Source organism: Dermacentor andersoni, chromosome 2, assembly GCF_023375885.2.
Source record: "Dermacentor andersoni chromosome 2, qqDerAnde1_hic_scaffold, whole genome shotgun sequence".
In the NCBI taxonomy this organism is placed as follows: Eukaryota; Metazoa; Arthropoda; class Arachnida; order Ixodida; family Ixodidae; genus Dermacentor; species Dermacentor andersoni.
This window is the reverse complement of record NC_092815.1, coordinates 84814090-84841039: the sequence shown is the minus strand read 5'-3', so window position 1 is coordinate 84841039 and position 26950 is coordinate 84814090. Positions and strand designations below refer to the sequence as shown.

The 26950-nt window shown below is 47.7% G+C and overlaps 1 protein-coding gene across 1 annotated transcript in view; it reads right to left on the bottom strand.

The window, feature by feature from the left end:
• LOC126541720 (uncharacterized) overlaps window positions 1–26950 on the bottom strand; it is a 106272-nt gene that overhangs the window by 33928 nt on the left and 45394 nt on the right. Inside the window, exons 3-5 of the mRNA XM_050188621.3 lie at window positions 25848–25927; window positions 25449–25524; window positions 24359–24517 (exon numbers count right to left, since the gene is read on the bottom strand). Coding sequence (XP_050044578.2) covers window positions 24359–24517; window positions 25449–25524; window positions 25848–25927 — 315 coding nt within the window. The remainder of the gene's footprint in view (window positions 1–24358; window positions 24518–25448; window positions 25525–25847; window positions 25928–26950) is intronic.

Sequence of the window (26950 nt, the reverse complement as noted above, 5' to 3'; positions counted from 1 at the left end):
AGTTGACAACAAATGGCTGTAGCGAAGCAAGCGTTTTATTTCAGTTCAATTAAGAATTGGGCTTTCACCGATCCACTATAGCACACGAGTGAAAACATATAAGCTTACGCGCTATTAATTTTGTTTTTGTGGTTACCGGCTTATTTAGGTAACAGGGAAAGTTTGAAGCCCGAACTATTTGCAGCTTCACGGAGGAACAGTGGCTGGCGGTTATGAGGGCGTGGGCGGGGCTTCACTGCAGACTTCAGCTGTATCCGACTATTGTCGTGAAAGTTGGTCGAGTCGCCGTACCGCGCATTGTAAATAAACTGCCCAGTGTGTTTGTGTGTGTTTCTTTTGTACCTATAACCGACTACAAGCAAACACCACTACCCGAGTAAGGAAACATAAGTCTCAGTGAAAAACGATCATTTCTAACCACGTACGGGCGCTGCTTTATACCACAGCTTTTGCCACCTCGTATGTTATCATTGCATACTACCGGTGCTAACATATGGGGCAGAAATTTGGAGGGCAGCGCCGCACAGATGAAACACCAAAAAGCACTGTCAAGCCGAAGTAGTGGGCTAGTTGGTTCTGCGTGTATTTTTGATCACCACACAGAATCCTGGATCACGTTCGGCTTTCAGTATTGACGTTGAAGATATGTTTTATTCGCTACCGCATAATGAGCTTATGAAGAGTGTCATGCCTTGCGTGATTAATAATAATAACGAATCCAAGTTTGTTGGGACTTGCGGAACATCTGTGGAAAGCTTTTTTTTAGAGTTGCTGTCGTTTTATTTGCGCTCTATGTATTTTGAATGGAAAGGAAGCACGTTCCTACAGAAGTGGGGAATTCGTATAGGGTCGAGGGTGGCCCCAGCCTTAAGCCATAATTTCCTTAGTCAAGTTGATAATTGTGTTGCCAGTAATTTAGGAAGTTTGGCCCTTAATGTCTTTAGGTATGTTGATGATTTTTTTATCATCACAGAAAGACAGAACCTAAATAGTAAAGTAGCTGGTATTTTAAATATTTTTCAGGAATGCGGTAAAGGGTTAAAATTTACTTTTCAGTTGCCTGCCGAAGATGAGCTTCGGTTCCTGGATATTAGAATGAGGTTTCGGGAGGACAATTTGAGTTGGATACATAAGCCTCGTTCAGTAAAGGCGTTTATAAATTTTTTCTCGGGACACTCTCAAATTGCAAAAAACTGGTATTGTTTACGCCGCGCTGCGCACGGTGTTACAGAAGGCATGTGAGCATTCGTTGAGAGAGGGTTTGCTTGCTCAGATTCAGAGATTACAGAACGCTGGTTACCCGGAAAATGAAATCTTTAGGACCTGTCATAATCTTATTAAATGGGTAAAGGATACTGATAAGGTGAAGAGAAAATCAGAGGATTCCGCGCGCCATGAAAAAAGACCGGTGGTGGTGCCATATTTGCACAAGTTTTCGCTTTGCTTGAAGAGCGTGGCTAGTAGGTATGGGGTACGCGTGGTCATGTGCGCTCCCAACAAACTCGGTACGATTTGTTCCTGTTTGCACAAAAAATTATTGGGCCATGGCAAGGAATGCAGTTTCTGTTCCGAGAGGTTAAAAAATAGATACGTTATATGTAGATTTCCCGTTGTGTACAGGTTACCTCTATCATGCGGGAAGGTTTATGTGGGCCAGACGTGCCGCTGCGTGAACATTATGTTAAAGGAGGAGTTGTCATCATTAAAAGGTGCGGGGGCTTTGCACTTGCCTTCGCATTGTAGAGAGTGCGGGTGTCGACCGTTAGCGGAAAAAACTATTTGTTTGTTCTGGCATAAAGATCAAACCACAAGGGAGATTATGGAAGCTTTTCATATTGATAGGGAAGGGGGAAGGTGCGTCAGTAGACCGTCTGTCACGCTTAGTAAAAAAGAATTGAGCTTTTCGCGGTAGATTCTTGTTAAGTTTGTTAGAGAAGTCTTCTATTGGCTTTATGGTTTTTTTATGTTATGACGCACTGAGTTGTCCACGTAATGACGCACTGATGTTTTCCACGTGTGTTTCGACAAGTCACCAGATTGGCTCCTAATGAGCATGTGCAGTCGCATAGTTGTTGACATGTTGGCCTGTGTTGGTCGGTGCATATTAATGTGCCTTTCCTCAAAATAAACTTCATTTGTGAGTCAGCGCCAGTGTCATGTTTATTTCCTTCGTTGTTGTCTGTTTAGAGCTGTTAAATACCGAAACATAAATTACCACCAACTCGCCGATGTTTCCCTTCTAGTACATAAAGAAGCTCGAGAACAAGTTAAGAACAGTCCAATGAACGATGGATGGAAAAATATTAGGCATAGCGTTAAGAAACAGCAAGAGAGCGGTGTAGATCCGAGAGAACTCGGTATTCTACTTGACATTAAGAGAAAAAATTGGAGCTGGGCAGGCCATGTAATGCGTAGGGAAGTTAACCGGTGAATCATTAGAGTTACAGAATGGGTGCCAAGGGAAGGAAAGCGCAGTCGAGGGCGGTAGAAAATTAGTGGGGTGATGAAATTAAGAAATTCGCAGGCGCAAGAGAGAAAGACAAAGCGAAAAGGATGTATAGAAAGGCGGGGAGGTTAACCAGAGGTAGTTCCAGTTGGCTACCCTGCACGGGGGGAAGGGTTAAGGGGGATAAAAAGAGAAAGAGAGTGGAAGGGGGAGATAGAGGAAAAGAGACAAGCACGAACAAACCGCGTACATTATAGAGCGCTAGGGGGCGGCGTTCTTAATGTCTATTGTGAAGCCCCGTAGACCAGTTGGAATCAGCTAGCGCAAGACTGGGGTAATTGGAGATCGCTTGGAGAGGCCTAAATTTGTCTTGCAGGGGATAGAAAAGCCACAGGCCGGCACGGCACACGCAGCACAGTCACAGCGTAAGCTGGAGAGCATCTCCATATAGAGATCGTCGTAAAGTGATTGAAGACGGTAACTGCAAGTAGTAAGTGTATTGGAAGTCGTGTTTTTATTTGCAAACATTTAGTGAAACACACTCAGGTGTGCTTTATGTTGAGAAAATTAGATCGAAAAGGACAAGCTGCGGGACGGTGTGGGTACTTTGGTGTTTGTAAATAGAAAGTTCGAACAAGAACCTGTGCGCGAAGAGCTGCATTGTGCATTTGGCACAAATTCCATGCCACGGTCTTCTTGCACAGACTGCACGAACAAGGCGTTGTGGGGATCCTTCCTGTTTACGTTGTATAATGGCACATCGTGTCATTATACAAGAGCATTATATATGTTGAGCACCTGGCGACACATGCACTGAGGCAACCGCAATGTCCTATGAGTTACGCACTGCGCACACGTCGGCAAAGTCTACGTTATGTGCTACCACGAGTTTGAATGATTCACACTCATTTCCTCGTTAGAATATTGCCACGCCCGAGACCCGGTGCGCAGTTGTATTTGCTGACAAGACACAGCTGTAGGCGTTGATGTCACGTGGACTACCCAACGTCTCGGAGAAACAGAGTAGGAACACTCGCCTTAAGAAGCACTCGTGCATGAAGTCAAGCCTGCGTGCAGCCGGATAACGTACATTGAGAGAGCAGATGGCAAATCGGTAGGGTCGATCAAGCAGTGCAAAGCAACGTTGCGTGATTTTCGCGTCGGTTTCACGAGAACGAACTAAACCATCCACCCGACGTCGACGGCAACCTGCGGCTTGTGCTTCTCTCTGCGCAGTGGTCTGCGGAGCGGGACGTCTCCTGGTTGCAGCCGCGCGCTTAGCTCTACGAGTCGTTTCTGCATCAGCGGATCGTACCTTACGAGGAGGCGCCATAACGCGTTGCGAAGAGGTAACACTGGTGGCGAGACTGCACAGTGAACATATCACATCCCTTGATACGCGTCACGATACGGTGCAAGTGAAAACTGGAGGGTCCAAAGCATTCAGTCCGTGGGAATAGTAAGAACATACTGATGATGATGATGATGATGATGATGATGATTTGCCCTTCTGGCTCGTTCTTCATTATAAAAACGGCGCAACAGCGAACGGAGGACAGAAAGAAGGAATCAACGAGCACAAGCGCTGACTTCCAACAGAGGGTTTATTAAAAAGGGCACATATGTATCTAGGCACACTCTAACACGTGATCGCAATCGAACTGTCACATTGCGAAGATGCTAACGGAGCTAAAACGAGAAAGTGCAAAAACTAAAAGCAAGCATAGCCACTCATCGTTCATTTGTCAGAAAGCAAGGTAACTTCTCTGGATATCATCAACAATGCGCTATATTACCCGCTTAAGGTGCTGTCCGTCCAATACTCGTAGCTATTGTTAAGAAGGCCACATATGCGAACGTCAAAAGCTAAAGCCGCGTTCTTGTGCGGCGGAACGATATCGTGTGTTCAGAAGACGAATTACATTACTTATTAATTAGGACACGAAGTCCCGTGGACCGTGTTCTCTAAAGTAGAGTATGTGTTCCAACAACCGATAAGGACAGAGACAGGAAGGACGCTAACAGGGCTTGCAACAGAGGAGCCCGGGCGGCTTGTGTAAGTGCGACTGCCACCGAAAAGGGGAAAAAAATATCAAGAAGAAAAAAAATAATAAACTCGATCTCAGAAACGGTGGGAGGGAGCGTGTACCTAACAGGTCTGAAAACATATTTTTTTTCTTCTCTTGTCTCGCTAGACAAAGCAAAAGTAAAAAAAAAAAATAATCTCTATAGAATAGTATATGAGATTAAAGGGACACTAAAGGTTACTATTAAGTCAACGTGGACTGTTGAAATACCATCACAGAAACCTCGAAAGGCTTGTTTCGTGCCAAGGAGAGACTTATTTTAAGAGAAAATGCGTTCTGAAGCGTCCGCGTACCGCTAGCGCAGTTCAAATCGCCCGCCCTCCGATCGAGGAGTACTGACATCATGGTCTCATAGTGACGTTGCGCCAACGGTGAGTAGAACGGCGTCCGCAGACGGCGCTACGGCTTTTCTGCGCAAAACGCAAACGCGCGGCCAGAAACAGAGCCAAGACAGAGCCGACAGCAGAGCGAAAGCGGGAGTATGGTGGCTAGCGGAAGGAGAAACGAATTACGTCCCACATTACGTCCCACGGCACACGGAGAGTCCGTTTTCGTTAAACTATAGGCTGCGGCGAGCTCGCAGCGTGGTCGGCGTGGTCTGTGAGAAGTGACGAGCCTTTTCGCACTCGCAACAGGGCATAAAAAAGTGCGAATCGACGCAAAACTCGGCCTAGAAACGTGCTTCGCCACAGCCAGGGCTCAATACGACCCAAGCTGGCGCGACCCAGATGTCGTTTCCCGCACCGCCACCAGGCGCCGCTACTATACCTCAAACTCCAGCGCAAGACGCCCATAAGCTGGTACTTCATTCTATGGCGCAAACTTCGACGCTCGTCGCAATGGACCCTGACACCGACAGATTGGCTCGCGATGGTGGGCTCAACTTCAGCGATTTGAGCACCGACGAGCGCGACCTGCTGCTGAGGGCTCGCACTGCCGGCGTCGTTGCGTACTACGACGGCGGCCTCGACACCGGCTCTCCGGAGTGGGAAAGCAACGAGGGCTTCCCACGACATCACATGGACGTGGCATTCTCGCTGCTTGTTCCAAATGAAAGTGTCGCGAGCCAGCAGAACCCTCACAGCACGACGCGATAACGAAAGTACTGAAACTCCAAAGCGTGCGCGGCGCAGAGTCGAGCGCGCAGAGTCGAGCGAAAACGAAACCTTTCGAACACCCATATTACTGAAGGGTAACGTCAAAATGTTATTTTTTCTTAGAGTCGAATAGACGTAGACAAGTAGCATTTTTTTCCGTCTTATAATCGAATGAAATGATATTTTTAATACGAGTAGTTGAGTATTAGTAACACAAATTATGAGGAGTCCTTTCGTCATCGGGCTAGTACCGGAATGTCGCTGGGGGGTCTCAAATCGTGTCATGCATTTACCTCAATTTCTCGGTTACTAAAGCTCTGTTCGCGATTAAATTGACGCCTTAGACGTTCTAGAACATTGCTCTACCACTTTAACTTGAGTTTCTGGTAACCTTTAGTGTCCCTTTAAACGCAAAACAAGAGGCACCGGCACGTGCACGATAACACGAAAGGAGAGGGAATGGACCAACAATGCGATACAGAGGAGGAGGAGGAGGAGGAGGAACGAATAAGCGACATGACAAAGTGCGCACGAAAGCCGGTGGGAAAGAAAAACGGCTCGTTCAAATATGTAGAGGGCGCATTACGTGACTGCAGGCCGGTTGCAGGGGAAACGAGAGGGCGTGCCTTGTCGGCACTGTGAGGCGGCGCCTCGACAAACGCCTGCAAGCGCGTGGCCGCCGAAGCATGTTGCGACAGGGAGAGAGCTAGACGCACGCCCAACGACTCTCGACTTGGCACGGCCAGAGCACGCAGAGAATTCAGAAAGCAGGGAACAAAGAGCGCCAACGTGGAGGAAGAAGCCTGCGAAGTTTTTCACGGTGGTCAACGGCGCAGGGACAGGATACGGGACAACCAATGAACACGAGAGAAGAGGCATTGAAGTTAGCGCGAAGCGCACAGGTAAACTGCAAGCCTAGTCAAATGAGTTGGCCGCTCCAAACGCGACACTGATCGATCTTTGTCAATCGTAAAAATCGAACGACAAACCAAATGACAGATTCGATAAATCGATCGATTGCTCGCTCACTCACTCACTCAGACACTCATTTATTACTAGGGATGAGCGAATATTCTAAACTTTCGAATAACGGATCGAATAGCGTCCTATTATATTCGGTCTTCGAATCGAGTAGTCACTATTCGTAAACTCAAATATTTTTCGAATACCTTTCGAATATTTCAAAACGTCAAATGCACCCAAGTAAACATAAAATTGGAAAAGAAGTACGGTAAAGTTTTACCCCCGCGGGCATAAGCATGGACACACAACACGAGAACTTGCACAGTGGATCAGGCTACGTCACTTACGTAGTCATACTTTACAAGCTGTACAGCGATCATTCGCGCTCTCTTAATAATCCTGTGCATGCGAAGAAACTACTTGTTTGCTCCTAATGCTCCATTTGTGATTTTAATAAGGGAGGCTTCATAATGTGCTATGTAACGAGAGAAACTTACTAACTTCAAGAATACTAGGAATCACCATTGTGATAACGGCCTGTTCATTATTCGAAAGCTATTAGAAAATTATATTATTCGATATTCGATTCGATTCGCTTTTGGAGTTATTCTATTCGAATTCGATTCGGTTTCAGAAATCACTATTCGCACACCCCTACAGTCAGCCATCAGTCAATCAATAAATCAATCAATTAATCAATCAATGCATCAATCAATAGTGTAAAGCTTTTTTTATTGTCGTTTCACGTTAAGTAATTTCGCCCTCTAAACCGCAAACAGGTTCAAGCCAACGAGGTGTACTGCTTTTTGCACTATATGCGGCGGTGACGCCTGAGACATACTGCCATTCAGCCACTTTCTTATTTATTTATTTATTTATTTATTTATTTATTTATTTATTTATTTATTTATTTATTTATTTATTTATTTATTTATTTATTTGTTTATTTATCTATTTATTTATTTATTTATTTTAATTTTATGTTATTGTCCACAAGGCATCATCGATTTTGTCCCTGTCGACGGCAACACAGTTCGCGTTAACGCTCCCCGAAGGTAGTCTAGCGTTCGTATACTGAAGTTTGGCTTCTCTGCATTAATGCTTACTCTTAGGAGAAGCTGCTAATGAAAGCCTACATACCTTTTCCCCGTGAATACATGATTCGAGAGAAGCCCCTGGTAATTTTACGCGCGTATAAATCTGGCTCGAGTGATTCGCTCTGCAAGTGTAGTAGAAGACACGAAACAGCCTTATTTAACTGCGATGGACCGCTGTCTGATCCAGTGAAGGCAGTACGTAAGCACTTCGGGACTGGTGGGTAAGGTTCAGCCAAGAGGATCACTGAAACTCAATACAAGTATAAAGCACGACAAAAATTCAACATTTCATGATTTCGCCATTGAGAGGAATGAGCTCTGAATCTCGCCTACGTATCATACATGTTTGAAGATAGAGCAGCCTGATATCTTTGTGCTAGCTCGGACTAAGACATTACAAAGAGGTAAACTTGATTGTGTTATAGACTCGGGGCTTTGCAGGCATGCTCGGTTTTGATTCAAACGACGTCTATCACCATTGCATGGCAATCTATGACTGATTCATAAAGAGCAGACATAAAAGCAGGCACACAAAGTGTAAGTGAGAGAGAGAGAGAGAGAGAGAGAGAGAGACGTGTACGTGCCTTTGACTCTGGCTCTACCCTCCAACCACGTGCATAAACAACTTTTCCCTCGGCCCTCGTCTTCATCAGTAATAACGTTGGCTCACGACAGCCTCCTAACCAGTCCTAAATTGTGAGTGCGCCTTGGCAAGAACCTGCCTAAATCCCTCGACCCAACCATGCTTTTTTTGTGTGTGTGATTTCACCCGTGCAATGGCGACGCTAATCCCGCAGAAGGGTGCCCCCTTCATGCATCCCGAAGAACGTCCCCCGCCGAGAGAGTCTAGCACCAAGTGTCAGGCCTTGTCCTTCCTTTGTTACACTCCTGCTTTACGTCTGCCCCTGTGTCGCCCTTCTTTCATTAATGGACGAATGGCGTCGCGTCGCAGGAGTGCCTCGTTTCGTTTTGCTGCGCGCGCTAATCTCCAACCCCGACGTCAAGCCGCCTCGTGCTCCCTTCCTTTCGCTGTCCCCTTCCCTCGCGACGGGGACGAAATTCGCTCGCGCAGTACTCCTCATTTATCTCCGGCACCATGGATTAAGACAGAAGAAAGTGGATCTCTTAATCCTCGCCAGCACGCGCCTTGTCGGCAGGGGGTCCGCGTTCCCCGACGTGGCCCACGTAGCGGTTGTTTCAGTGACCATGGCGTTCTGCTGCCGGTAAAGAGGTCACAAGTTCGATTCCTGAAGACGGCGGCCGCAGACCGAAGGATTTCGGGAGGTCGAAACTAATCCAGAGCTCACTACTACGCCCTCCATTCTAGCTCGTTGGAAAGTTTTCTCTAGACTTGCTCGTTGTGTTCTTCGCCTCATCCATCTATCCGCATCGTCACGCATCATACTCATGTCTCTTTCCGTCTTCCTCTTTTTGCAGAGTAGAGTAGCTGGCTTGAAGAATGTACTTAAGTTTAACTTTCCCTGTCCTTCTTATCAATAAACTCCCTGTCTTTATCGGCACGCAAACCCGGATCGGTTGTTCTTTTACACGCGCACCTGCCGCCGGCAGAAATAAAACGTATAAAGAATGCGGCCGCGATACACCACTATCAGCACAAAATATACAAGCTGAGGCCACGGCTCCCCACACTGTTCAGATCAGTTACGACAGTGAAAACAAATGTAAGAACATATGACGAGCCAGAGCAAGTCAAGGACATTCAAGTTCGTACTACCATGTAGCGAGGCATGCCAACTACGAAGTATTAGATCTTGCCGTTGAGTGCGGGAGTAGGCCGACGTTGAGGGGGATTTTGAGAACAGAAAGTTTATTTACAGTATTTACAGTAATAACACAGTAATGAACAGTCATAAAGTCATCGACGGCCGGCAGCAAATCGGCCGCTGCGGCCCGTGGCAAGAATAACGAAAAAAAAAAAACTCTTCTCCCTGTCTCTCGCTTTTAAACACTTCGGTCTCTCGGGGTCACGTCATTTTTGGCCAATAATTGAGCCAACTCAGGTGTCATCACTTTCCTCCAATGGTAGGCGCCCGTGCAAGTGCCGTCACATTCGGCCAATGAGGACTCTCCAAGGGCTCCATTGTTCGATGGTTGACTTGCCTCCGGCGTCGCCTCCTCGCCTGGAAGCGCTCAGCTGGAGCAGACGGGCTGTTCTCGTACGAACTTCCAGAGCCACAAAATAGCTTTGCTCGGGACCAAGATCAACTACCTGGAACCGTGCCAGCCTCCCATTGCACTTTCCGGAAGAGTCAAGCAGGGAGGGGCGGGGGGAGAGGACAATAGCTTGACGTGCGGCGCATGAGGTGAGCGTCGCCAACCTGTCTGACGGGTCCGGTAACGTGGTAGACTAGCCCCGGCGCACCGTAATTGGAATGCGACGGCGACTGGATGTGGTCGGGGAACTTGAGTGATGCCAGGAAAAGGGCCCGTATCCAATAGAAGAGATTGCTGACAATGAGCACCGCATTTATCTTTAGCACCGCAGATTAGGAAGAAACGCGGTCGCATTGATCTCGAAGTTCTTATGCCCGGAATTGGTGACTGTGTGCCTTCATTTACGAAAGAGCCCGCATAAAATTATAAATTTCACGCTTTAGAATACCGTAAGTCCACACGGTGGGACAGAAGTTATCCATATTCGGAACAGCGACGCCCGTTGTACCCAAAGTAGCGGACAGACTTTTGGGCGGAGGGAGCCAAGAGTGACGGGGCCATGTGCTCATGTCAAGAACGCGATGCGGCGGGCTGCCTAACCATTATAGGCTTGGCGAGCACTCCAGCCTAAACGGTTTACTTGCCGACTGCGAGACCCGGAACCAGTTCCGACCACAGTGTCTTCTCAAGTTCGCGCCAAACGCGTGCTCGAGAACACACGCTGCTGACTGTACCGGCGTTCTTTTGAAATCCGCGAGAGTCTAACAGAATTAAATGGAACCACAGATGTTACTACCCTGATTCTTGTTTTCTTACCCGTTATTGTAAACGAACTCAACGCAGCGAAGCTGGCTTTGCGAACTGGTCCTTACCAAGATTGTCGGCGCTGTCAGGAAGAGCTAGCTCAACTCCATTTTCTCCTCACTAACTCACCCCGAACAAAAAAAAAAAGCGCTAAAGACAGAGCTCGGCGTACTGGTTATGTTACATAGTACTCAATATCCTTGTTTCTAGCTCCATCGCCTTTAAACACAGTGGACGGGCGCAATTAAGTGGCTGACGAAACAACTTTTATGTGAATGTTAAAACATTATCTTCACATCTCTTCCGAAGGCCCTGTTAGCTCTGATATTTAACACCTGCGGCACGTGCACATGCACATGCGATCATGTTAAAGCGAGAGCTTTACTGGCCACGAATTTACGATTTCGCCGTGGCCGTGCTCCGAGGAGGCACATGACGTCACACCGCGTTCCTTGTCGTTGCGTTCGCCTCCGCTCGCTTCGCCAGCTGAGTCGCATGCCTGATAACATGTCAGTGAGCCCTCGTGGAAAGAGCTAGGGCGACGGCCTTAGCCAACGGAATTCCGGAATAAGAATCCGACCACCCTTCTCCTAACTCCCCTTCCCTTTTCCTTTAAATAAAACGTTTTCATCATCATCATCATCATCATCATCATCATCATGCCGGAGGATTGAAAAGGAGAGCTCGCGTGCGCCGCAACCACAGTTGAGGCGGCAGTATGGACGGCGACAATTCTGATAAGCAGGAGGAGGCTTGGAATCGACATCGGAACGAGATGAAGAGGAAACGAATCGCCCACGAAACAGACGAACAGCGCGCCGAACGACTGGCTAAACGCCACAACATAGCTAGACAACCAGACTAACCTGGACTTGCAATCAAGATTAACCAAGGCTAACCATGCCATGCCTTAGCTTTCGCTACGTATATCCTGGCATAGCCGAGCTAAGCCACTGGCAATTTTTTAACAACGTGCGAGAGAAAACGCGTGCCTAAAAAAGTGGCATCAAAAACTATTACAGCTATTATTTCGAAGAAGGTTGACCATGCCAAGGACCTCTGTTACGCAAGTGCAAGCCTCGTACCAGCGGATATAACCAGAAGCACACCAGAGAACAGCGTCTAACAATCAAGCGTGTTTGCTTTAAGGCGAAGTCGCACCATTAAATTATTCCGCGATGCCTTCGAATAACCAGCACAAACGAAGAAGCGCTCTCCCAAAGACGCCACCAAATTACTCCGAAAAAAATCTGTTTGCCTCTCGTGACACCAATGTCGCCTACCACGGCCTCTCGCACAGCGCAAGCACCACCCGGCCACTCAATACGAGTACACACACGCCTCACGTGTAACACGGATATTGCCACGGCGTTCGCGCAGGGCTACTTACAGCCGCCTCCGATCGAAAGTTCTCGACCACGAAAGAAAATAATAACCACACCGAACGACAGCGAAATACTCGGCCACGAGCAAGATGGGAGAAGGAAGCGCGATCACCCCGGGCGTTCCCAGTACGGCCCGCAATTTCGCCAATTTGAGCGGCAATGTGCGGAGAAACGGTGGGCTAGGGGTGGAGGGTGAAAGGAGGGGGGCGGCTGGGAAGTGGCTCTCGTCTTTGGACGGCGCGCCCCTACGCAGGGCCATCGGGCTACCCATCCTGTCAGCCCCCCGGGGGAGTCTCGACGGGTACGTCCCAGACATGTGCCGAAGTCGAAGCGAGAGCAGGAAAAGAACGAAAAACGCTCACGCACACGAAGCAGAGTGATGCCGCTTTCAATAGCGTCACGTCTTGAAAGCACTTACTGCCCGTCTCCTCTCTTTCTCTATCTCTCTCTCTATATATATACATCCATGTTCGCAGTTTTCTTTTTCGCTGGCAGCAAAGTTCTGCCCAGGGCGTGTCGCTGAAATATTGAGCCCGAAAAACGGTTTGCGAGAGTTGTGAAGCGAAAGTGAGAGAGAGCGTCTATGGAAGTTGGGGTTTCTGGCTTGAACGCGTAGTTCTTAAGGGCAGTCCTGCAAAGGTGCCCGAGTTTCCGACTAGAAGCAGCAGCAGCAGCATAGCGGCACGCGCAGGGGAAATTCCCGCAGGGAACCAAGCGCGAAGGGCGAGGTATTGGAGGGGACGGCTGCCACCGTTTACGCCGAGGGCGGTCTAAAAATGTGCTTCAGAAAGTATAACGGCGCCTGGAAACGGCCTGCAAGATTGTTGGGCGAAAATAGGACGACGAAACGAAAATAGCAAGGCCAGTTACGGTAAATCGCCGAAGGACTATGTCCTTTTTTATGCTTATTGTTGGTGTAGGTCATCTTCATATGCAAGTGGATGAGCGCTAGGCTTTATAACAAAATAAAAATAAAGAAGAAGGGGGATAGTAAGGACATCTACAGCGTTGGACCGCAGATCGCCTGAGGTTTGGTTTGAGCATACGCCAACATGCATAGGGCTGCGAGAAAGATAATTCAAAGTATGAAATAATGAGAAGCTGCAGCCGCACTTCGATCAAGATTCATAACATCACCGAGGTAGCAAAAAAAAAAAAAAAGAAATGACGCGTAGCTCCCTCATTAGTGCATTCATTGCATTAATCATTGTAAGCATGCAGCGAAATAAAAAAAAAAATCTGGAATGCTGCATGAGAAAACTAGGGAAGGAAAAGCAGCCATTTCTGACATTCCCTTAGCAATCGCAGATGATGAAATTAGATGAAAACACATTGTCGCACGTACGGGCCGTAACTACGACGTAGCAGAGAAATTATGACGCAGGTGGATGCCCAGGACAGGACTAGGAACGTATAACTTCGGCTAGGCTCCGAGCCGAATGTATTCGGGGACATGTAGAGAACAACGCAAGCTACGGCAACCGAGCTGAAAAAGTACACACACATACAATGGTCCAATTAATAGAAATGGTCGCTATTAGTGGGCACTGCTAAATTAACTGTTCGACAGAGGCAGAGATTTTAGGCGAAGTATGTTAACAATCGCCTGTCCTGTATATTAACCTCGTGGTTGCCTATGCCATGATTCCGAGGTTTCCCTGTATAAGGAAACTGAACAATGCACGCAACGGAATAAACTACTTACAAGATAGTGCTCTTTCATGCAGTGACCGAGCTACAAAATCTGGTTGGAAAACCAGGAATATCCTCGTTAACGCTATCGGTGATATTTGACCGCTTCTCGGCCAGCTGAACAGGGCTGAGTGGCTCGTATTTCAGGAGACAGCCATGACATGACCTCAAATACGTGCGCTCTTCACCACTGGTCTGTCGCCTATGCTGTCTCAAAATGAAAAAATAAGAAAGAAACAAGCGCGTTGGAGCCAATCTACGACGACTCATTCTGTTCCTTAGAAAATATAAAAATACCAGATGAGCACTTTTGGTTGGAAAATACCTCTCTCATGAGCATGCGCATGATACTTTTGCTAATGGTCCCTTGCCGGTGCAGACCCGCCGATGTTTCCGCGGCTGAGAGAGCTAGCAACGCCGACTGCTTCCGGTATATGAGCTCTGTTAGTTTAGGTTCTGAAAAGACGTGTTTCGATCATCCTAGAAGCTTATCAGGGGCAGACACCACAGACAGAATTCTGCAAGTTGTCAAGTAAGCGAAAAAGTTGTCAAGTATGCCCAAAGTAGGCCCACAGAAAGTTCTAAGAATTCTGCATTCACACTTATTTTCCGAAGCCTTTCTAAGGACTTCCCACTACAAACTACCTGCTCACACGATGCATGAGCAGATAATGGCTCTGTTACGGCGATTATCAACCGTGCACAAACAGACGTCACATGCAGGCGTAAAGTGACATCTAAGCAAAAGTAATCCATGCAGGAGAGGAAGTATGCCCCGTACAGTCTTACGCAAGCGCCGTGTCTAAAACTTACGCATAGGAGACAGCGAGCCAATGCACAAAATAAGAACAAGTGGCAGAACGGCAAGAAAATAAGAAAAGGAGGACTTTCATAGAACTGGGAGCCGCCTACACGCCTGTCATTAGCGGTCGTCGAGCGCTTTCAGCACCATGCGAAGCATTTCGTTAAAACAAAGCGCACAATCTGATCAGCATAATATGACCAAAAGCAAACACACAAACACGAAGACATAACGAACAAGCAAAAAAGTGTGGCAGAAGTCTCCCTCGGTATGGAGCGATAAGCACACCCGCTTAATCATTCGCGCTCCACGAATGGGTCCATCAGTAGTCTGTAACGAAACAGCGCAAACGAGGGAGCAGGGATATGGCGAGACATAGTAAAAAGCAGCAAAATCAGAGGCTAACTTATCACAGATGCGGGAGGATGGACACACGCCTACGAAATGAGAAAGAAAGAAAGAAAGACGTCGTGATAGCAAAAACGGAAGCTGGCTAAATGAGTCGTCAGCTTCTGGGAATGTATTTAACTTTTTCGTTGAAGTTACCTAAACGGCGCTTTTGGGTAGCAGTATTGAAGGATTTGAATTATTTATCAGCCCTCATTAGCGAGATAAGATTCGATCGCTCACTTGAGCGCTCAGTCGCAAAACACAAAAGTTGCCAGCGTAAAAGTTAACCCATCCGAGAAAAACAATTAGCGCCTAGTAATATACTTGTTCATTTATCAGTAGAAGTACACTGAGCGCTGAATTAATAGCAACTAACGCCGAGAAGCAATAAAGAACAAATATACTTCTGTCTTAAACGTAGAATGATGCAGCCTCGTAAATAAAGGAGTTATTCCTGCTGGTACACAAAGTCTGATGACATGGCTTCTGATGAAAAACACATCGTCTACTGGCGCAAGAAGATGGGTCTTTGCTTCAGAAGAGAAAGAAAATGAACATATATGGGGCACTTCCAACGGCAAGCGTGCTTCACTGCATGACGACTGTCAATGTGAGAAAGTAAGCTTACAAAACCATGACACGATCCGCGTAAAGGGAAAGCGAGACCTATCATATTTACAATGGCAAGCGCGCCCCTGATTCTCCGCCTAAATAAAGTCGATGACACAAAGGTATCTTTCGGAACCAATGACGCCGTCAGTTTAAAGAAGTATCAGAATGTTCGCTTTCGAACGGCAAGCGTGCTTCTCTGCATACAATAAGTCAATGAGAGAAAGCCAGCATACGATGCCACTCCCACTGCGTACACGTGAATCACTGTGAACTGGCAAAGCGTGAAAAATAAATAATGGCAATGGCCCCACAATACTCTCAGCCGAAGATTCAGAAAACCGGCTTTATTTATTTATTTATTTATTTATTTATTTATTTATTTATTTATTTATTTGTTTGTTTGTTTGTTTGTTTGTTTGTTTGTTTGTTTGTTTGTTTGTTTTCTGAAAGGCCAGCGGCAGCTGCGCATGAACACCCGAAATTTCGCGCAGCACTACTCGAGTTATTTAAAGTTAACATTCAGACGCGATTCACTCTAAAATGAATTTTTATACGTCAAAGCATCAGGCCCAACCAGAACAAAAGGGAAAGTTAAAAACGCAAAATGATTAACCTCAGTATTGTCTGCGACCGCTTACAACGTAGTAAGTGTACGTACAACCTCTCTTCCGGCTGAAATTCATTCTGAGTGCAAAGCGAACGCCCAATAAGTGTCGAAATAAATAAAATAAGCAGATAGAACTTCGACAATTATCAAAAAGAAGTCCATTCACATCACCGAAGACTTCTAAGCGAAATGAAATTTAGTAAAGAGGAGTAGATAGCACGATGACAGCTGGGAACATTCGCAGACCTCATGAGGGAGGACGCGGAAAATGGCTTTAGCGAGTAGTTGTGACTCTGCAAGCGGAGCAACTGAAGCGTGAAAGAGCTATCCTTTGGTGACCACCGCGCAAATTTCAACGCGAGTTATTAAATTTAGCGAAAGCATGCCACTTTTCATCCCACTTCACTTTCAAACGAGGCCCTAACCCCCCTTCTCTTCCTCGCGTTCTCGCAAAAATCGCCGCAAGGGAACCTCAGAGGCATCCTCTTAAACGGCGCCTAAATTTAGAAGAACCACGCTCAAGACCCGAGGGAACCGCCCGCCGCAAGCGAGAAGCAAAAATACGAGGGGTAATGAAGGAACCTCGTGCCACTTCGCTGTCTTGGAAAGAACAAGAAAACGATAAGAAATCTCGAGAAATAACAAGTAGAAAAAAAACGACCAAGTTTTCTTGAGAAGAGAAACAAATTCGCCCAGGAATGGCGGGTAGTAGCACGTTCCCGCAATACAGTCTATTTCGACGGTGAGAAAGAAATGAGATACAGAAAATTTATATAGACATAGAGAAAAGGTTCTCCGTGAGGATCGGCCCGCCGAGCAAGAGCAACCGAGTTCGCGATTTTCCGAGTGCCCGCGCGTCTCGACAGGGGCGCCGGCCAAGAGGCGTGCGCGAAAAAAAAAAAGTCATACAGGGCAAAAGCAAGAGGGATGTAAGGACAGACGAAAAACTAGAGCAAGAAGAACAGACGTCGTTTTAACAGAAGCTGCCGAGCGGCTCGTCGGAGAAACGAACAGAAACCGCAGTCATGGCCGGCGGCGCTTTTGCGCAGAGGCGTCTGCCGCGCAAGAGAAGAAGCCAAAAAAGATGAGGGAAAAAAGAAAGAAAGGCGCAGTTTCTTTAGTGACGGATAACTGCACTAAAGAAGGGTACACGGGCAGTAGAAGGGGGCAATCGAGATACAGCGGCGGCGGCGGCAGCAGCGGCAGCAGTAGGGGCAGCAGCAGCAGTAGGAGCCCCCCAAACCAAGTCCACCATCGTAGTTCATTGCCGATACCGCTGAAGACAGGTTATTAGGAAGCAGTTGGGGCGGCCCCACCCACTCTCCTCGGCGCTCCCTCGTGTTCCTTGCTAGCGGCCAATTCTTTGCCGAATTTATTGTTCGCCTACGCGTGGGCCTGCACTGCTAAGGGGCCATCGAACAGAAGACAGGTCCACGTCACTTAGAATGGACGAAGACAGCGCGATTGAGATCGGACCTGGTGTTGCGCGCTTCAATGCCCTCTTTACTTTCGCTCCACTTAGCTATATACCTGACCTCTCTTTGTTGAGCGGATGCGACAGTGCGTATTTTGCCGTGACTCGAAGCGTTATGTGTCGCAGGTCTCTAGGTGCTGTTAAAGAAACGCGCCGGATGGTAAAAGCAAATAAAAAAAAAGAAGCATGAACTTACAACGAGGCGGCACCTCTCAACGTATCTTTGGTTTGAGGTAGAATATCGAGCCGACAATTGATGAAACGGCCCCTGGCGAAGAAACTGTGCTTTTTTGACGGAATATGCTCGAGATCAAAGAACAGGTTTTAAAAAAGACAGAAACAATCTTGTGCGCAGAAAAAGTCGCATCAGAGCTGTGTACTACGATTGCTTTTGAGCTTTTGTATCGCAGGTCTCAAACACACAGGCCGCTGAGATCATGCGCACGGCAAATGTGGCCCTGTGTGCACTATTAGGGCGGTCACTATAGCAATGGTGCATAAATTTTTCACATTATATCGTGCAGTAACGTTTAGGACATACCCTAAAGAGCACTGTCTTTAATAATTAAAAGTTGTTTTTTAAGCAACCTTTAAATGAAGCAAAGTATAGCTGCGCTAAATTCCTAATTATTGCAATGAGAACGTGAGAACAATACTCTCACAGTCATTCCACCTCACGCTATATAAGCCTCACGTTACACATAGATCCTTGCTATAGAGGCGCTCTCCACTCACTCTCACAAAGTTCTCCCTCTTTTCTTACTTTTTCGCTATAACTACAGCTTTGTCTTCGATATGCAAAAGATCTCCGCCCCCCCCCTCCCCCCCCCCACACACGCACGCACACACACGCACACACACATGCACACGCACGCTCCACAAAAGAACCATCAATCTCTTTTTAATGGCCACTGCGGTCTTTACTGAATTTTCCCCGTGCATCATCCAAATGCCGAATGCTTCAAAGGAAGTCGAGGCGGTGATAATTTTACCGCGAGACGTTGTAAGAAACAGCCACATCGTGTATTTCAAGACGTATACTACATACATATAAAGACTACGCCTGAAAATAAATAAAATCGCACGAAATCACATCGATCATAAAAAAAAAGTAGAACGAGATGAAACCACGAACGAGATGAAACCACGAAAGAGCTCTATCAAATGCTTCAGGATCAAGTAACAAGGGAAGACAGCCCAAAAAAATGACGCGACGCGAGACGAAGCCGGCGAGCGAGCACGTGATCATGAAAATGAGTGCCCGCCGAGATGATCTTGTAAGATCGATCTCTCGACACTAAGCGAATTACCACTCGCTTATCGTACAAAGGACCAGCTATCTCATTTCGCGGAGTTCGAAACAGCGGATGAAAGCACCTGGCTCTACACCGCGTTCGGAGGAAAAACAAAAACCCAGCCGCCGTCGCCGCGGAAAAAAAAACAAAAATGGCCGTAGAACCAAACGAGAGCCAGTCAGCCGTTGCTCAAAGCTCTCAACCCCGCACGACAGAAGCCATTAAGCCCGATCCAAGCCCCAATTCCAATCAACGCGCGTCGCTTGAGTTTGAGCAGAACGCGACTCGGCGCAGTGTCGCGCCGAGCCATTACCGAGCGACGAGACGAAAACGAAAAATAAAAGTTGTCAAAGGCGCCGACAAGAGCGCAGAGAGGTCACGTGAAAAAAAGAAAGGTAATAAAGAATGGAACGAACCCAGCAAGGCATCACCCCCTGTACAGCGCTTCACGCTCTGATGGGCACGGTCAACAACCCGGACTGCGCATGCTCGATTCAAGCTAACAACATCGAGCAGAGCCCCATCCGCGTAAGCCTTCCGCTCTCCGTTCAATCCGCATTGCACCAGGAGCTCGGCGTCCAACCTTCGCCGCAGCCACGCGTACCGCGGTACCCGAACTTCGTCAGTGGCTCGGCGCAAAACGCGTCTTGCGTGGCCTAGCGGTGGCGGGCCCGTTTTGACCGGGGACCGCGGGCGGGTTGCGTCCGCGAGAGATGTTCGCGTCGCGGGTACACCAGGACGTGCGCCAAGCCTTTCCCCCCCGCTTCTCTCCCTATCATGCCGCGTTTACGACTGGCCGTAAAACGGGCGCCACACGTATACACCATTCTGGCACGAATGCGCCGTGAATAGTAATCGTGCAGCAGCTGGCCACAGGACTCGCGCTTATCCCCAGGGGCGCGCGACGAGGAAGCAAATTGCGCGTGCGTCGCCGAAACCAAGGAAACGGATATCTCGAGGCAGCCACACAGCCGCGGCGAAATTCGCCGACGCGGCGCGTTCGGGCGCGTTCGGACGCGGTCGTGGAGGCTCGCGGGGCAACAGCTCAGCAGGCAGGAAAAGGATGTGGGATACCGGGGGCACTTGCGCGACGCAATGTGCGTGCGCGGTTGCGTGCGCCGCCGTCGTTAATGGATAAATATCGAGCGCGCGAGGGAAGCGATTACGCGCGAATGAGAGCGCGTTGCGGTCGTTCTCCGCGAACGAGCGGCGTAAATCAAGGGCGCGAGGAATGAGAGCGTGTTTGGCGCGTTTGTTGGTGCATACCTTTCACACAGATCGCGTGAGCGGACGGGACGACCTCCGACGGAGCAAATGCGGGCGATGCGCTCGCAAAGCTGTATGTAAAAGCCAACGCCCGTTTTAGCTACAACAAGCCAAATCAACCAATCGGACGCGAGGGACCAGTAGAGACCGGACCGTCGCGGCGCCTATAGTTCGTACATTTCTCTCCTTGGGCGCACTTGCAGAAAGAAAGAAAGAAAGAAAGAAAGAAAGAAAGAAAGAAAGAAAGAAAGAAAGAAACGACAGTCTTACGCTACTAGGCGTATTCAAGTATTTCACTCTAAGCTCGGCGGCAAAGAAAGCGGGCCAGATTCAATTTCAGCGCCTGCACTTACACCCCCTATGTTTGCTTCCACTTCGCAGAAGCTCGTCCGGCTAGGGTTCGCGGAAGGGGCTGTTTAGCCTATCCATTTCCGCCCGTACGTCTTTTTCTAGAAGATTGGATAAATTACAGCGACAAAGTCGCGGCAGTGTTCGACTTCCCGTTTCATTTCTTTCCATTGCCTTTCCTTCTTTCTTTCTTGTCTTGGGGAACGCAATTCGAACTTGCGTGATTTCTTTCTTTCCAACTCCGCAATAAAGCGAGACGGTATTGTTCTTAGCCGCACGTTTCTCGCTTCATTTGTTAGCAAGTGTTACTATATTCCGCTAGATGCGGGGTCCGATAAAATTGCATATCTAGTACAAAATAATCATGCCAATATTCGCCTATTTTCCTGTTAGCTTAAGGCTAGATATATTTATTTATTTATTTATTTATTTATTTATTTATTTATTTATTTATTTATTTATTTATTTATTTTAAGTGTTTAAAAATTTATCAGCTAGACAAATGCAATGCCGCAGATAACATATTTTCCGTGTCTGGAATGGTCCTGTCTTGTCAATGACAATTGCTTCAGCGGCACTCTTAGTTTCGAATTTATACGAGAAGAATGTTGCCGAGCGACCAGTACGTCGCGTACGATAGCGCATTGCGCACGCCATACTAAATCCATCTACAGGATATTCTTAGGATAACGTTGCACATCATAATGACACCGATGTCGCACGCGCCAGAGGATGAGCTCATAATTTTCACCACATGGCCCGAGGCCAGCAATATTGCATCGCGCCTGTTAACATCACGCGGAAGAAAAAAAGAAAAGGAAGCAAGAAAAAGAAAACGGGCCTACCGCGGTAAGAGAAAACAGCGGGTTAAATTTACAGTACATAGTACACGTGCGCAGAAGCTGCCCCGAACGAAGCTCATCGCAGAGTTATTAAAGGCACTGAATATTTCGCGTGAAAGGAGCGCGACGACAATCGTCGGAGAAAGGTTCTTTAAGGACTCTGCGCAGCGGAAGATAGATGAGATTCCTGAACCCCAATATGTGCTGCTGCTGCTGCTGCTGCTGCTCAGACGTTTCCAACGGTGGGCTTCAAAAATAAAGGTAGCGAAGAACGAATTTATTACGAGCAAGCTGGCGCACGGGGCGAAATGAAAAAAAAAAAAAGAAAAGAACACATATGCGAAAGCTGAAAATATGCACGCGTACACACACACAAAAAAAAAATACGTGCAAACCAGCCAGTATCGTGGAAGGAAGTGAAGGAAATTAAGAATGTAAGCAACGGATTAAACGTGCAATACAGCGGTAAGAGAGAGAGCGAGAGCCGATGCGTACGAGGAGTAGGCGCATCGAAGTGCTTTTTTTTTTTTTTTTTTAATAAGAGCCGCGCCATGAACAGAGCAAGAAGATTATAATAAAGAAAGAATGATGAGCTGTGCGCGCTCGGGCGGGTATAGCTTGAGGCGCATATGGAGCTCGCGGCGAACCCCATCCGGGATGGAGCGGGTTGGGATGCAGCCCCCTTGCGCGACCTTAGACACTTATTCGTCCAGGTGATTCATGTTTATTGCGTCGCGAATCGCACGACCCATTCGCGAACTAGGGTTTCGGGAGTCTCAACTGCGAGAGATCGAGAACGCGCGGAACGGGAGCGCGGTTTCTCGACGTCGAATGTGCACGTTGGCCGAGTACACGAGCAAAGCAATGCGATGGCGCCCACAACAACTTGGCATTTGCAGCAGGCGAAAGCAAATGACTGCACCCGGCGGATAAACCGCAGCAATTATTCTTCTTTTTTTAAATTACTGTTTTATTTATTCTTTTCGCCATCCCGAGTTTGCTCCCAAGGATCCACAACGCGGTCCCGTGCGGTAAACCTCAAATGTGAGCGAGCCTTAACGGCCGTGCATGCACGTTCGTGCTTCGCAAGAACTTGGAGAGTGCTCGCCGCTATTTCACGAGAGGTCTCGACATGGCTCATAAGAAAGAAAAAAGAAGGAACCGTGGTCGAAAAGAAAAAAGGAAATGAAAGAGAGAGAAATCTGGAAAGTACGTCAGGAGGAAGAACTATAAATGAAGCAATGATAAAGATGCTGAAATTAATATCGCTATAATAAAAAAGCCGTTATACGCTTGTTGTGGGAACGGCGTCAGATGTTCTCTCGCCGAATAAAGAGCGCTCGGTGAGGCCTCTATCGCGACGCCGAAGAGATGCTGCACGCGCCGCGTCTTCTTTTAACGCGGGATCACGGAAACAACACTTGTTTACTTAATTTCGCACTCTCCATCTCTCAAAGACTTTGACAAGAAGAGGGACAAAAATAGTTCGCGGCTGCCATTCAAGTTCTTAGCGTTGGATGTAATATTTACGGAAGTATAGCGAGGCATTGGTTTCAGCCTAATGGTGTTCTTTTGAAAAATGAGCCCGAGTGAATAAATTGGTGCGACACGAGATTACACCAACACTGCGGCAATGTGACACGATCCGTGCAAGGTCGAACTACTCGTCCCTGAGGGTCCGGCTGGAATAAGATATTCTGTCGAAGAAGCGCAGTCGGAAAATACGTGCCGGCGCAGAGCCAAATCGTGTCAGCCAAGACTTTCGTCTCATTCCGCCATCACTAAAATTACGTCTGTAGTTAGAAATGTACAGGAGAAGAACGAGCAGCAGGCGCTGCTTCGACAAAGACGACGACACCGAGTGGTTGGAAGCCTTGTGCCTGTGTTGCCCAAGCTCTGTGCCCTCTCGCTGCGGTACTCTGCTATCTGACCGTTCTATCAATTGAACTATAACGCCTCTTGACAGAAAGAATAAACCGGTTGTTGCAAATTCTAAAGTTGTTTTACCTATGCATGAACTATCGCAAGGTGTACCTTCTCGTACCGTTTCGTTTAGTCTTCTGCAAGAAAGCGATGTCCGGTGATGGGATACCATAAGTTTACTTAACGCACCGTTCGAATTCCTCCGCTTTAAAAAGCTGGTCGCCGCTGGTGATCAATATTTTTGGAAGCTGCCGGCAAAGACGACGACACGGTCCCGGTTCAGCAATGGCGCGAGCCGGCGAGACAACGGGAAACAAAAACAGCTGTCATACAGTCAGACTGACGGAGAGCCAGTGCTGACCGGGAAGCACGCAAAACACCAAATAGCGGTCACTCGCCACGTCAGAATGTCACGCGCGACGTTTCGGCGAAAATCGGTTTCTTCGGTGTCAAGGTGCAACGCGGAACGTAGACAGGGTCACGTTCGCCCCCTGAGAACCCGAGCTAGTTCCTTATGAGTGTGATGTATGGCACCACTTTCCCTGTAAGGTCCAAAGGCAGTGCTGACAACTAAATTCATCGGCAAGAGCAACAGCTTCTCTCACACTTATGCTCATTTTCGAAAACGCTCATACCTCCTAGTGGCGAGGGGTAGATAGAGACTACTTAACGAAAACAATACGCTCAAGTTTTATGGGATATAAGCCGAATAAACGAGCTACGCTGTGATGTACAAATATTATCGAAATTGCAGTTAAATATGAAACAAACTGTTACTTCCGCAAATGGAGTAATTTTTTCCAACGTTACTGGTGTTCTTCGGTCGACATCAGAATGCGCTGAAAAAATCTAGGCGTTTCGGAAACCAGCAAATATTCCTTCAGGCGAACAAGGTTTGTAGCGCCAAGTGGTTTCCGTACTTACGTTACCACGCTTTATTTAACGCAGTCGGTGGCCTCAGGTTCACCTTTCTTTTTCTTTTCTTTTTTGCTACGGTAGCAGGTGACTGTTAATAAATGTCGCCTACCCGCGTAGAGAAAGCGTGCAACTTGCCGAATCGAAAGGCCCACAACTGGGACGAAGATCCTCGCAGGTCCTGGTATCCGCCGAACACGTGCATGGCGCCGTTGTACACCACGCTCGTGTGGCCCCGTCGGCCAGTGGGGCGCTGGCGCTCGCCGCCTCCCGGGTGCTTGCGCCACGTGCAGCTACCTGCGCCAGCGAGGAGGGCGTGGGTCGCAGAAGGGCGCTCGACGTCGCCAGATGCGGTACGCGACCGAACTCGCCTTTGCCTCTGCCGATGACTTAGCACCGCGCGAAATTTCGATAGCAGGCATAGGCTATCTTAAGAGATAGTCGGTTACTCTTGACTTTGTTAAAGCAGCGCGCGAGAAAAAGCCAATGAAAGACACAAGACGAAGGCGGGCACTAGACGATTACCAGCACAGTTCTACACCTCGCATCTGTCCTTATCTTTCTGCGTCAATGTTTCGTTAATTAAATTTTGGAAGCACGCTACATTAACTGACTCAATAATTTCGATACGCTGCCTCTTTTAAACACTTATGGTGCAGTACAAAAACGTTGTAAACTTGAACTCATTAATTGAAGGTCCTGGAATAGAAATCGAAGTTATTACGAAGTTACATGTTAACTACTGACTACAGCCAGCGTGATATCGTTTAAGTTCATTTATACATTTCATTATCTCTTTCGTGGCTACTGTATTTATTGCAACTATTCTTATTCTCGACACACGTTCCTTATGATGACATGATCAGATATATACGTACAATATATCTTATGATAGGAGGTCCCCCTTTGACAGGTGCAGCATGAGGCGTCATTTCGAAATACCACGTTACATCCGCACACGCATATCTCCATGCGTGTACCTTCACGGTCCAGCAAATGAGGTAAGAACGCTCCCACTCGACCCCATATGAACGCACATTCCTGCTGGCGGTCTGTTGGCTATCCAAAATATTAGAGTGCAAAGCCTATCCGGCAGTAAAGACAATGTAATCGCACTTCATCAAAGAGGGCCGAAACAGCGACACGTTGTTGCAGAGCCTATTGTTTTCCCTTAAAGATTTTTCCAGCGCCTCTAAATCTCCTTCCGCGGTAGTCGGCGGTTACTCACCTGTATCAAATATCCAGAGCGGCGTCTCGCCCGTCGACGCAAAGCCAACTTCGCCACCGAACACGTACAACTTTCCCTGCGAAAGGAGAAGGTCATTTCGAATCACTTTCAAGCGTAAATGACGTGGATGCGCATTTTAAAGTTCGCGTTTGTCGTTTCTTCTGCTTGGAAATGTTATTCAAAAAAAAAAAAGGGCATGAGAAAGAAATGAACGATACAAAGAAATTGTGAGGACAGCTCCTGCGTGGCGGTGTCCCTTCTATCCGTTCACAAGCAAGTGTTGCTCTGCGAACGTAAGCGCCGCTCTGCCCAGGAGATTTTCAAGATGTATCGGGTAAATAAGAGGCATGACTGCGAGCCGAGTTTCACAGTGAAAGAAGAGGCAGCAAGAGGGCTCACCTTCCACGATACGACGGTGTGTTCCTGCAGGCAGGGCGGTCGGCTTCCCCGGCAGCGTAACTCCTCCCAACGGCTTTGCACTGAGGAGGAGAGAGAAAGGAAGTTTCAGACAGGGGGGAGGGCGCACAACGGTTGCCATAGAAAGGCACGACTCATAGTGTTCGACCACTATACATGTATTTTTCGGCAACAAGAAGCCACTGGTAACAGTACCAAGCTCACCCGGAGCGCTTTACATAAGCCGGGGAAAAGTGAAAGCCCCCAGGGCGGCACCGAGGAAGGATTTACAAGGTTTCCATTCAAGACCAAAGGTTTCATTACGTATGTGTGTTTGGTTTGAGCTCGAGCTTTCTATGACACGCTGTTCTACTCCTTTAAATTCTACTCTACTCCTTTAAAATAAAACGAAAAAGTAACACGTTGTGCACAACTAGCGTTGCAGTGGGTGGCGTTTAACGGTTCTCTTGAAAAATCCTCTCGAGCATCTCTGTGCGCTAGCGAGCGCAGGTTGGCTCGGCAACAATGCAGTGCGATGCACTCTCAAAAGGAAGACATGAGTTTAGAACATTTGCGATTATTTTTTTTTTTCTGGCAACTGCACCCGGATTTGCAGCAGATGACATGTGGTTGGCGGCGCTGGCACCTTCCTAAAGGTTTGCAAAGTGCATTAACACGGCTTCAGCTGGCGCTTGCACCTAAGGCACGGAGCAAGAATACTTCTTTTTCCGTGAGCTAGGGTACCAGCAAAGCGAGAGCCGCACGTTAGCGCGCCGATGACCCTTTACAAGTGCTCGATGCATTTTAACAGTGAACCGCGTTGTATACGTACCTACGTGTCTTGCCAGTTATTCCAACTAAAAGAGAAAGCTAACAAAACACTTTACACAAAACGCAAATGCACGTCGGCACGCGTTCGCGTCGTCACGCCGTCTGCTAAACCATGTCGTCTGCTTTGTCGTTAGAATTTTGGTTCGTCCCTCTCATTTTTCCAGCTTTCATTTTCATACAGCTCTCGGCTCATTTTTGTCTTCAGTTCTATTCTGCGCTCACCGTATTTCGCTCTACGTATTTATCTCTCTCTCTCGCGGACCACACACTCTCTC